General features: G+C 33.3%; 1 protein-coding gene across 1 annotated transcript; it reads right to left on the bottom strand.

Annotated features, from left to right (window-relative positions):
• Positions 1 to 2,419: 2,419 nt before the first annotated feature.
• Positions 2,420 to 4,161, bottom strand: LOC115700758 (polygalacturonase inhibitor-like). Its single transcript, XM_061102592.1, has 2 exons — positions 4,079 to 4,161; positions 2,420 to 3,901 (listed from the first exon to the last, which is right to left on the bottom strand). Exon 2 carries the CDS (start codon positions 3,565 to 3,567, stop codon positions 2,560 to 2,562), a length of 1,008 nt encoding a protein of 335 aa, XP_060958575.1. The 5' UTR covers positions 3,568 to 3,901; positions 4,079 to 4,161; the 3' UTR covers positions 2,420 to 2,559.
• Between the last annotated feature and the right edge of the window lie 9,192 nt (positions 4,162 to 13,353).

The raw sequence follows: 13,353 nt of genomic DNA, 5'->3' as shown, positions 1-13,353 counted from the left end.
AATGATAATATTTTTGACAAATAATTATAATAATAAAAAAATCTCTTTTAAAAAAAATTATAATAAAAAAAATGAATAAGTACCAATGATATATTGGTTAGAGTAGTTAGAAGGGGTGTTCATAAAATAGTCGATTCAATTAAATCTACACGATCCAATTCAATCCAATAAAGTGCGGATATTCGCACTTGTGCGGATTGGATTGGATTGGAATTGTACAGATTGGATGTTAGTTGACATGTAAAAACCAATCCAATCCACACATATTTATAAAAAAATTTAAAAATTTTATATACAATTAAAATTTTAAAGTAAAAAAATAGTTACTCTAAGGGATATTAGCGGCTAAACCACCTGAACTTTACGGTTTGTAACACTTAACCACAAAAACTGAATTTTGGTGGCTAAACTACCTAAACTCTGGTTCCGTTTTGCTTTGCACACATCCGTCCAAAAATCACAGTTAAGTGCTACGGTGTGTACACGTGGCAAATTTTAAGTAGTCCACGTAATATAAGTTTTAAAAAATAATTATAAATATTTTAAAAAAAATAAAATCATATTAAAAAATTTTATTTTTTTTTACTTTTTTTTTCCTTTTTCTTTTTTCTTATTTTTTTTCTCTTTTTCTTTTTCTTTCTCTTTCTTCTTCTTCTTCTTCTTCTTCTGCCATTTAGCAGGGTAGGTGGGGGCCGATTGGTGAGGTGCGCTAAGGGCGGAGGACGTATCCGCTAGAGTCTGGAGCTTGTTGCCTTGGGTTGATGAATAGGCGGAGGTAGGCGCTGGGAATCGCTCGTGGGCTGGAGCCAGTGAGCTTCTGAACCACGTCTCTGAAGTCATTCTTATTGATGTTGTAGACGGGAGGTTGATGTTGGTGCTGTTGGGGTTGGAGATTATTTTGGGTCTGGGTCTGCGGCGGAGGAGTAGGGGAAGGGGCTTGAGACCGTAGTGTATTGAAATTAGGATCGTCAAAGGTTGGCTTTTTAAGGATGTGTTTTGAGATTTTATGAGAAAGCTTGTTAAGGTGTTTGAGATACTGATTTCTGGTAGCAGTACTAGCACTATTACTGGTAATGTCGATAGGAAGAAGAATGGCAGAAGAAGAAGAAAGAGAAAGAAAAAGAGGAAAAAAAAAAGAAAACGGAAAAAAAAGTAAAAAAAAATTAATTTTTTTAATCTGATTTTTTAATTTTTTTTAATATTTATAATTATTTTTTAAAACTAATATTACGTGGACCACTTAAAATTTTTCACGTGTACAAGTGTGTACACGTGAACAGTCTACCGTGACACTTAACTGTGATTTTTGGACGGAGGTGTGCAGAGCAAAACAAAACCAGGGTTTAGGTAGTTTAGCCGCCAAAAATTCAATTTTTGTGGTTAAGTATTACAAACCGTAGAGTTCAGGTGGTTTAGCCTCCAATATCCCAAAATCTAATACATGATATAATACACATATATTTCAAAACCTAATAAATCAAATGTATATTCCATTCTTATGTATAATTTTTTTCTATATACAATTTAAAACAAAATTAAACATTTCTTTATACATATAGTTTTTTTTCTTCATTTGAATTTGTTATTTTATTTATTTTAATTTATTATTGGAGACATAAAATAATAATAATTTATTTTATTTTGTTGTTAGTTATGTAACCGTTCCACTTGTTGAGTTTCGAACTATATATTGCCTCTCTCATTAAAATAAATTAGTGTTAGTAACAATTTTGCAATTACAACATAAAGTTTTATGATATAAATGTGATTTTTGTTACAATAAAATGTTACTTGTAACAAAAATATAATATTTAAATATAAATTGTAACTGATTTAGTTTTAGTCACGACAAATATATATTGTGACTTAGAGTACATTTTTCATAATAAATTATAATTTTTGTAACTAAAATTTGTAACAGAGTTTTTAGTTATAATATAAGAATAATAATTTAAATTAGTTATAAATTTTATTGTAACTAAAAGTAAAATTTTTTGTAATGATACCAATTATATATTAGTTTGATTATCCATGCATTCACAATCAGCTTATACTCTCCCATGCAACTTGAGGTAGAAATGCATATAGAGGGCCTACTAAAATCTTTACTAGTTGCATATGCCAAACGGCAACTAGAAAAAGCTTAAACTGACTCAGACAACATTTAGTTTAAATAATTTTTTTTTTTAATTTACATAATACTTTTCTCAACAGTTTATAAACAGTCATTTAAAAAGATTTTTCCCAACAGTTATAAACTGTCATTTAAATAATTTTTCCCAACCGTTATAAACCATCTTTTAAAATTCCGTATTTTTATGACACTCACATAGCCAACCGTTTTAGGAACCGTTGGGAAATAGTATAAAATAAAGTTATAAAATGTTGGGAAAAAATTGTAGTAGTGATGATATATTACTTGCAAAGAAAAGATTTTTATTTTAATCCTTACATTTCAAACCAAGTACTCTCCAAACTCCAAACTAACGTACGTACGTACCCAGCCTCTTAAGTACAATATTAGATATATCAAACCATCTAATTAACTACACTTAATAATTACTTGCAGCCTCCAAGTGGTGCACCACACAAGCAGCTATTATGGAAATATGAGGTGTACCCTAGCCTCTGTAGCTCCCCACCTAGCGGAATACTCCCACACAGACGATTATAACTTACATTCAACATTTGAAAATTCAGTTTTGTCAACCCAGCCGGAAGGGTCCCATTGATCCTGTTATGGTTAAGGTCCAGCCATGTTAAGGTCCTGGGAAACCTAACCTTGGACAATTCGAACTGCAACATGTTCCTCGACAAGTCAAGAGCGCGAATCCTTTTCCTTCGCCCGAACAAAAACGATGCATCTCCTTCGAGCCTGTTCCGTGATAGGTTCACGTCGTTGAAGTCAAGCTTGTTGCCCAATGAGGCCGGAATTCTACCGGTCAGTTGATTATGAGAGAGGTGTAAGTCAAAATCACTTCCCGAAAACTGCCCGAAAGAGGCTGGGATTGGCCCGGTCAGCTTGTTTCGGTTGAGGTGGAGGGATGTGAGGTTGGGTATGAGAGCCAATGAGCTTGGGATTGGTCCAGTTAGGGTGTTGTAAGAAAGATCGATGGAACGAAGTCTCCTCATCTGGCCAAGAAAGTTCGGTATTGGTCCAGAGATGTTGGTGGAGCTGATGGTTAAGTAGCTGAGCCTTTTGAGTCTAGATATGGTTGGTGGGATGGAACCTCCCAAGTTACGATGTTTGAGAAGGACTAGGGTTTCGAGGAAAGAGAGGTCACCTATCTGGCGTGGGATTTGGCCTTGGAGACCGCCTGAGATGGTGAGGGAGTTTACACGGTGCGTTTCGTGGTTGCATGTGACACTATTCCATTCGTTGCAACAGTCTGTGCTTGGGTCCCATGAATCAAGGACGGAAGGGTTCTTCAAGGCTCTCTTCATACGGAGAAGAACTCTCTTGTCTTTAGGGTTACATTGCTCTGCTGAGAAAGAAGGTTGGAAGATGATCATGAAGAAGAGAAAGAAGAGGGACACAATGGATCTGTTTAACAATGGAGTTTCCATATTGTTTTGTTGCGTGGCAAATGAGCTTCAGCAATGGTTTAATTTATATAAGTCTTTTGCTGCGTCATCAAGAGTAATATAACCCAAGTAATATAGTTTATAATTTTTTTTTGGTAATATCTTCTTGATTTCACTTTTATTTGCAAACCAAGTATGGGTTAAATTTCATCATTCAATTCAAATTATTTAAAATAAAATTTATAATATTTGAATAATTAAAAGTATTTGGACCAATAAAAATATGTGTAGGTAATGGTTGCATCAATTGATGTTTAAAGTGAAATTTAACTGATGCCACGTATTTGCAAATAGAAGTGAAATTAAAAAAGTATTGCTATCAAAAACAAAGAGATTAAGGGCTCGTTTGGAACGCCGTATTAAGTTGTATTGTATTATATTGAATTTTATTTTATGCAATATTTTTATATAAAACTATATATGGTATTAACTTTTATAGACACTTAAATATATAATATAATCCAATTCAATATAATACAATACAACCTAATACGACGTTCCAAACTAGCCCTAAGTGTATAAACTGGGGTTATTATTTAGATAAATTCATTACCCTGTTATATTTTATATATGATTAAACTAAAAGAGGTGTAAGTATGCTATCTTATTTCGAAGTAGTACCTAAAAATTGCCTAATACACTTTCTCTCACAAGTATTGAATGATGTATCAACTATATTTTTAAAGGAAACGCGCAATTCATGGTTTTTTTTTGGTCAAATTTCTTAATTTATTCCTTTTTATTACCTTAATTGAAAATTGTAGATGATTAGTTAGACAGGATAAAAACAATTTTTATGTTAATGTATAGCCCGAGAGGCTGGACACGTACCCAATTCGTATCAGCTCATGCATTTTTCATGAAACACTTTGTGAAATGCGCATAGCCAACAATGAAAAGGTAAGGAACGAAATATTAACATATATGAATCCTCATGTTAAAGAAAGCAAGATTGAGAGGTAAAATTAGCATTTAATTGTTTTCAACTACAGTTTTCTTATTTAAACTATTGGAGAGAATGAAGTGTTGAAAATATAGTGCATGTTTGGCATCATAACTTATTAAACTTACTGATTATTTACTGGTTTAGTTACTGATTATTTACTGGTTTAGTTAGTCTTTTTGGTCAGTTAGCTTAGGTAGTTTTGTTCTGTTATTTGGTACAGTTGTATTGTTATTTTGGTTTTTCTGTTCTGACAGTTGGGTATTTCTGGTGTAACGGTTTATCCGTTAATACCGTTTGTTTGTTCAGAGGTCCAAGCTCTCTATAAAAGCTTGCCTCACCTGCTCTTGTTGTTTAATGAAAATTCTCTTTTCCTTCATTTCTTAATATGGTATCAGAGCAGGAGAGATAAGCCCTCCCTTCCGATCCTCCCAGCTCCCGTGTTTTCTCCTCCGGTGTTGTTGCGTCTCTCGGCTGTTGCCTTCTCCGTCTCCGGTGATCTTCCTTTCTCTGTTCATTGATTCCGCACAATGTCTACAGAAGAAGATCAAACCAGAACTCCTGCAACCATAGTTGATCTTGGCGATACCTCTGTGAATCAAAGTCTTCGAATCGCCACTGTCAAGAATCCTTTGGAAGATCCTGCCAGCCCCTTTTACCTTCATCATGGAGATAATCTTGGAAACGCCTTGGTTTCTCAACCTCTTACAGGGCGAGACAATTACGTCTCATGGAGTAGGGCGATGCAGCTTGTAGTTTCAGTGAAGAACAAGATCGGATTCCTCGATGGTTCGATTCCCAAGCCCCCCATCTCTGATCAGAATCTTTATAATGCCTGGTATCGTAATAATAATATTGTCATATCATGGATTTTAAATTCTGTTTCTAAAGAAATCTCATCAAGTATCTTGTATGATGAAAGTGCCTCTGCTATATGGAATGATCTTAGGACCTGTTTTCATCAAAAAAATGGTCCTCATATATACAATTTGAGAAAAGATCTTATGAATCTTAAACAAGAAAATCAAACTATTAGCATGTACTTTACTAGGCTCAAAACCATTTGGGAAGAACTAACCAATTACAGGCCTTCATGTACATGCAATGGATGTACATGTGGAGGAGTCAAGAAACTTCAAGATCATCATCACATGGAGTATATTATGTCTTTCTTGATGGGGCTCTCAGATTCTTACTCTCAAGTTCGAGGAAGCATAGTGCTTATGGATCCTTTACCCGAAGTAAATAGGGTGTTTCATCTAGTGACCTAGGAGGAAAATCAAAGAGGCGCTACACCGAATTCTAACAACAACAATTCTGCCATGGCATTTGCCTTTCAAGGTGATAAAAAGGGAAACCAGAGAGATGACAATTAGTCCAACAAATCTCATCCTCCCAAAAGAAACCGACCCTTTTGCACTCACTGCAATATTCTAGGACATACGATCGAAAAATGTTACAAAATCCACGGTTACCCTCCTGGATTCAACAGACAAAACAAGAACAAGGAAGCCTCAGCAAATCAAGTTCAAACTCAGGAAGAAAACAATACCACTGCCACTGAAAATCATGCCATTCTCCCTCAGCTGTCAACAACTCAATACCAGCAGTTGCTAAACTTACTCGCAAGACAGCAGAATGGTACGAATAATGATAACCCCAGTACTTCTACGGGAAACACAGGTATCATACTATCCCATAGTTCTAGTTCTCCTCTGCATAATTCTTGGATTGTGGATACGGGAGCTACTAGACATGTTTGTTCGAACATGAAACTATTTCAATATATATGTAAGATACCTTCTATCAAACTAATTCTTCCTAATCATGACTGTTTAATAGTGAATCAAAGTGCATCTGTTAAATTGGACAGTGAAATTGTCTTGACTGATGTGTTATACGCTCCCACTTTCAAATACAATATTATATCAATGAGCTATCTCACAAACAAATCTGCCATCTCTATTCTTTTTACCTCTAATGGATTTACTATGCAGGAAAATGCCAGCAAGAGGATGATTGGAAGCGGCAGTAATATCAAAGATTTGTACATCCTTGATAATACACCAAATTCCAATCAAGTACTGTCCGTGACTGCTGAGACTTGGCACTCTCGCCTTGGGCATTTGTCTTTCAATCGACTGAATTTGCTGAAAAATGCTTTGAACTGTAACATTCCTGGTTTATACAAAGAAATACCATGTTATGTTTGTCCTATCTCTAAACAAAGAAAACTGCCCTTTCAAAGCAGTAATACTATTTCAAATAAAATTTTTGATGTTATCCATTGTGATGTTTGGGGTCCCTACCACATTGTATCACACACAAATCACAGGTTCTTTCTTACTTTAGTGGATGATTTTTCTAGATTCACTTGGATTTTTTTGCTGCAGCACAAATCTGATGTTAGTTTCATCATACCTCAATTTCTATCCTATATACAAACTCAATTCAATCAAGTTTTTAGAGTGTTTCGTTCTGATAATGCTCCAGAACTGGTTTTTAAACATTTGTTTTCAAAGCACGGCATTTTGCATGAATTTTCATGTGTTGAAACGCCAGAGCAAAATGCCATAGCCGAGAGGAAACATCAGCACCTACTTAATGTGGCTCGATCTTTGCTGTTTCAATCTAAAATTCCTATAAAGTTTTGGAGTGAATGCATATTGACTACTGCTTATATAATAAATAGAATCCCTACACCCTTGTTAAATAATAAAACTCCTTACGAATTATTGTTTGAAAAACTGCCAGATTATCAACATCTTCGCACTTTTGGATGTCTTGTTTTTGCCTCCACTTTAGCTGCTCACAGAAGCAAATTTTCTCCAAGAGCCCGTACCTGTGTCTTCATAGGATATCCCCAAGGAATTAAGGGATATAAATTATACGACATCAACAACAAACAAATTTTTGTGTCTCGCAATGTTGTCTTCCATGAAAGGATTTTTCCTTTCCAAAAACTTAACACTGAAGATAACAACATGGACCCTTTTATTCAAACTGTTCTTCCAAATTCCGTGATAACTAACACCCATATTTCTGAGTATCCTACAAATAACAACACAGAAATATGCATAACAGATCCAGAAATTCATGCTGGTGCTAGTGATAACCATGTGCAGCAGGAAACTAACAGCACAGATGCACCTGATGTATCTACAGCTCCTCCTCAACAACCATCTCAGGAAGGTCCAAGGAGATCTAATCGCCAATCGAAACCTCCAAGCTATCTCAGAGACTTTGAGTGTTATTCACTCATACAGGATAATTCTTCCACACCTCATAACATTGACAAATTCATTTCTTATTCGAATTTATCAAATTCTCACAAAGCCTTTATTCTTGCAGTTTCATCAGTCAAAGAACCGAGGACATACTATGAGGCTATACAAACAATAGCTTGGTTGCAAGCCATGCAATGTGAACTAAAAGCCTTATCTGATAACAAAACTTGGACTATAGTTCCACTTCCTGCCAACAAAAGAGCAATAGGATGTAGATGGATTTACAAAATAAAATACAATAGTGATGGGAGTGTCGAAAGGTTAAAGGCTCGTCTTGTTGCTCAAGGTTACACGCAACAAGAAGGGCTAGACTTCTTCGACACATTCTCCCCCGTTGCAAAAATGGTCACACTTAAATTGCTTCTTGCTATTTCTACTATAAAGAATTGGCACACTTTACAACTCGATGTTAACAACGCCTTTCTCAATGGCGATCTTAACGAAGAAGTTTATATGTCACTGCCACAAGGACTTACTTTACCTTCTTCTCTCAATGCAGGAACCAACCTTGTATGCAAATTGCACAAATCCATCTACGGGTTGAAGCAGTCTTCAAGACAATGGTACAAGAAGCTATCTGATGCCCTTATCCAAGAAGGATTCAAGCAATCTCAAGCTGACTACACTCTGTTCACCAAAGGATCCGAAGACACATTCATAGCTCTTCTTGTATACGTAGACGATATAATTATCACCGGTCCCAATCTACCATTGCTGCACCAATTGCAAGGATCCCTTCACCTCAAATTCAAACTCAAGGCTTTAGGAGATCTCAAATACTTCTTGGGATTTGAAATCGCTCGGTCAAAAGAAGGACTATTTCTATGTCAAAGAAAGTACACCCTTCAACTCCTTGAAGATGCTGGTTTCATGGGTAGCAAACCTTCAAAAACACCTATGGACCCCAAACTTAAATTAGATAATGAACATGGAGAAGAATTGGACAATCCCTCACACTACAGACAGCTTGTTGGAAAGCTTCTATACCTGACCTTATCAAGGCCGGACATAACATATGTTGTAAATTCACTTAGCCAATTCATGGCGAATCCCCGAACTACTCATCTACAAGCTGTCAACCATCTTCTTCGTTACATAAAAGGACATCCAGGTCAGGGACTCCTATATTCCAAACATTCTTCTCTCCATCTTCGAGGGTTCTCAGATTCAGATTGGGCATCATGCCCGGTTACTCGACGATCCACAACAGGATTTTGCATCTTCTTAGGAGATTGTCTCATCTCTTGGCGTACCAAGAAGCAACCAACGATCTCGAAAAGTTCAGCCGAGGCTGAATATCGAGCTATTGCTGCTACAACCAGCAAAATTACCTGGTTACAATATCTCTTACAGGATTTTCGAATACCACAACCACACCCTGCTTTCATCTACTGCGATAACCACTCTGCAATACACATTGCCAATAATCCTACTTTCCATGAACGAACCAAACATATAGAGTTAGACTGCCACTTCATCCGTGACCAAATCAACAACAACACCATCAGATTAATTCCTATTTCCAACGCATTACAGCTTGCTGATGCTTTCACAAAACCTTTAACTTCACTAGTTTTGGGAACTCATATCTCCAAGATGTCAGTATATGACATACACTCTCCATCTTGAGGAGGGGGTATTAAACTTACTGATTATTTACTGGTTTAGTTACTGATTATTTACTGGTTTAGTTAGTCTTTTTGGTCAGTTAGCTTAGGTAGTTTTGTTCTGTTATTTGGTACAGTTGTATTGTTATTTTGGTTTTTCTGTTCTGACAGTTGGGTATTTCTGGTGTAACGGTTTATCCGTTAATACCGTTTGTTTGTTCAGAGGTCCAAGCTCTCTATAAAAGCTTGCCTCACCTGCTCTTGTTGTTTAATGAAAATTCTCTTTTCCTTCATTTCTTAATATAACTAAAAAACTGTTTTTTGTTTTTAAAAACAGAAAATTGTTTTTAAAAACAATTTGGCTTGTTTGGCCTTGTTTTTTAAAAACAGTTTTCAGAAAACAAAGTTACAAAAAACAAGAATTTTGAAAACAACAAAATGTTGTTTTCTGTTTTAAAAACCAATTCACTTTTGGTCAATATTATTTTTAAAAATCACTAACCAAACGTGACTTGTGTTTTAAAAATTTCAAAAACTATTTTTTGTTCTCATTTCTAAAAATAATTTTTTAAAACAAAAAACAGAAAACAATACCAAACATGCTCATAGATTCTGAAACTGTGTTGCTAATGTGTGGCTATAAAATAGAAGTATGGGTGATTCACATCATATCTTACCTATTGTATATATAAATGGCTATCTAACCATTTTTGTTGTGCATTTAACAGATTATTATGCTTTTTAACAGAATATTCTCCAATAAAAAGTTAATTTTAACAGAAATATAAATTACTAATAGCATATTTTAAGAGTTGCATCCTCCCACATATAGATACAACTATTCAAATAAGCACCTATTCACACAAACTATCTTTCATATATTGTCATCAACTTGACGAATATATGTTATTATATATAATCCATTCCATCTGCTACATATTTTTACAGGATACCCTTTCATTCCTCATAGGATTCCTTAAATCATTTACTTAATGTTGCAATGGGTGTTTAAGAAAGAATTAGAAGAAGAGATTTATATATATAATAGGTATATCTATATCCAAGAATAATAGTAACAATTCTTCCAAGTTATATAATTATATTTTTACTTGATTGAAAAGTCATCAAGAACTTTGTGTCTAAAACCAAAACTCCAATCGAAAGTATGTCTTGAGCCGCAGAAACAAACTTATACGCAATTCAATAGATGCTAACTTGCCAATATTTGATATTTTTTTTTAATTTTTTTTGGTTTGAATCACTTAGCCTCAGGGTATAGGAAAAAGAATATTGGATTCAAATTACTAAAATTCCTCCTAATAGTTCATGGAGAATTATTTGCCCAAAATTTTCATTAGTTCTTGGCTGGGCTTATAAAAAAGGATTGAAATTAATTTAACCTATGGTGATGAAATTTGGAGAGAATAGGTGCTCAAGAAAGAGTTAGAAAGAGAGAGGCCTGATACTGTGGATAAAATTTTGGCTAATTAGTAATTTTTCTCCATTGCATCCTCCCACATATAGATACAACTATTATATTCACATGACAAACTATCTTTCATATATTGTCATCAACTTCACGAATATATGTTATTATATATAATCCATCTGCTACATATTTTTACAGGATACCCTTTCATTCCTCATAGGATTCCTTGAATCATTTACTTAATGTTGCAGTGGGTGTTCAAGAAAGAATTAGAAGAAGAGATTTATATATATATATAATAGATATATCCATATCCAAGAATAATAGTAACAATTCTTCCAAGTTATATAATTATATTTTTACTTGATTGAAAAGTCATCAAGAACTTTGAGTCTAAAACCAAAACTCCAATCGAAAGTATGTCTTGAGCCGCAGAAACAAAGTTATACGCAATTCAATAGATGCTAACTTGCCAATATTTGATATTTTTTTTTTTAATTTTTTTTGGTCAGAATCACTTAGCCTCAGGGTATAGGAAAAAGAATATTGGATTCAAATTACTAAAATTCCTCCTAATAGTTCATGGAGAATTATTTGCCCAAAAATTTCATTAGTTCTTGGCTGGGCTTATAAAAAAGGATTGAAATTAATAATTTAACCTATGGTGATGAAATTTGGAGAGAATAGGTGCTCAAGAAAGAGTTAGAAAGAGAGAGGCCTGATACTAGTGGATAAAATTTTGGCTAATTAGTAATTTTTCTCCCTGAACTTTGACATGTGCTAAATCATGCCCCTTGAACTTTTTTGGCCGTTAAAAATTCCCCCTGAACTATTAAGATTGTTAAATTTAAGGACTTTTATCTAATTTCAGTAAAAAAAATTCTAACATGGATGAAAGTTCAGGGGCATGATTTAATACATATAAAAGTTTGAGGGGCATGATTTGCTAGATATCAATGTTTGGGGAGCATGATTTAGTACCTAAAATAGTAAAATTGAATGAAATTAGACAAAAGTCCTTAAATTTAATAATCTCAATAGTTCAGGGGAAATTTTTAACGGCCAAAAAAGTTCAGGGGCATGATTTGGTATATGTCAAAGTTCGGGAGGAAAAATTACTAATTAACCAAATTTTAATTTCGGGGTTGAATATAAAAATAAAATACATTAAAAATATGATATATAAAAAATAGGAATGGGTAGGAGTAAAAAGCATTTTGGTAAATATTAATTTTTTATAAAGATGGTATTTATTCATTGTAACTATTTATTATTAAACAATATGTAAAAAATATCAAAATCTAACTCTTATTGATAAAAAGGTAAATTAATTATTTTAATATTCAATTAAACATAAAGTATTTTTTATTTCATTTACTAATTTTAACTAAAATTGTATGCTTACTTTACTACAAGGAAATAAAGTTGATAAGCTACAATATTGTTAAATATTACTACTACAAAATGGAGTATTTTCGTCGGTTTTTTAGTGACATATAAAGATTTTACGTCGGTTTATAAAACCGACATATAAACTGTAGACGCAAATAGTATTTTATTTGCGTCGTTTCTAAAAAGACGCAAAAAATAATTTTCTTCACTTTAAAACCGACGCAAAAAATAAAATATTCTTTATAACATACTGCGTCAGTTTGAAATTGACACAAAAAGCTTTGTGCCATTTCAAAACCGACACAAATTATTTTTACCGTCGGTTCTTAAATGACGCATAACTGGTTGTAAAATATTTTTTTTTTACCTATTGCGTCAGTTATAAAATGAAGTAAAGGTGTAAGTAAGGTAAAATTGCAAATTTTCATACAATTTTTCCTACCTGTATTTTCAGATTCTATAATCATTAACTATAAAACTAACTATAACTAAATACATAATCCAAAAAAAGTTAAAAAAAAATTATAATTAAATGAGGCATGTAATCACTAAATAAGTTAGAAAAATTATCTGTAAAAAATTAACTAGCTAAACTTTACATTCATACATAAAATTATATAGTAACTTGATTAATTGTCATAATTAAAATGTTAATTCCAAGAAAATAAACCTACATAACAAAGTGTAAATTAAAATTAGTGATAAAAAGTTACAACATTAAGTAAAACTGAAACAAGATAAAAAAAAGAAAAATAAATAAATACCAATACTGTAGAAAATACTTTAGTATACATGAAGAATATAATATACAAAGTCCAAAACACACTAAGACAACTGATAAGTATTTACAGTTTTATGACAACCTGCTAATTAAATGAATAAATAGTAGAACCAATCAGTTTAACTTTTTTTTTTCTTTTTTACTGGAAGAGCCAATTTGACTTATTAATACATCCAAAACATAACTAATACAAGAGGAAAAAACAGTTTCAACTTTCAAGAGGATTTCTAACGAAAGGTTGGCCATATTTAAAAGTTTCTATACTATTTATTTTAGTGAATTTGTCAATTCCAAAAAAACGTCAATTTATCATAAAACAGTATTATTGA

The sequence above is a fragment of the Cannabis sativa genome, chromosome 8 (assembly GCF_029168945.1).
Source record: "Cannabis sativa cultivar Pink pepper isolate KNU-18-1 chromosome 8, ASM2916894v1, whole genome shotgun sequence".
NCBI classification, from domain to species: Eukaryota; Viridiplantae; Streptophyta; class Magnoliopsida; order Rosales; family Cannabaceae; genus Cannabis; species Cannabis sativa.
Note: the sequence above shows the minus strand (reverse complement) of the source record. Positions and strands in the feature narration are given on the sequence as shown.

What these genes read in the sequence shown, in the direction of transcription:
- LOC115700758 (XM_061102592.1), bottom strand. Translation starts at nt 3,567, where the DNA reads ATGGAAACTCCATTGTTAAACAGATCCATTGTGTCCCTCTTCTTTCTC.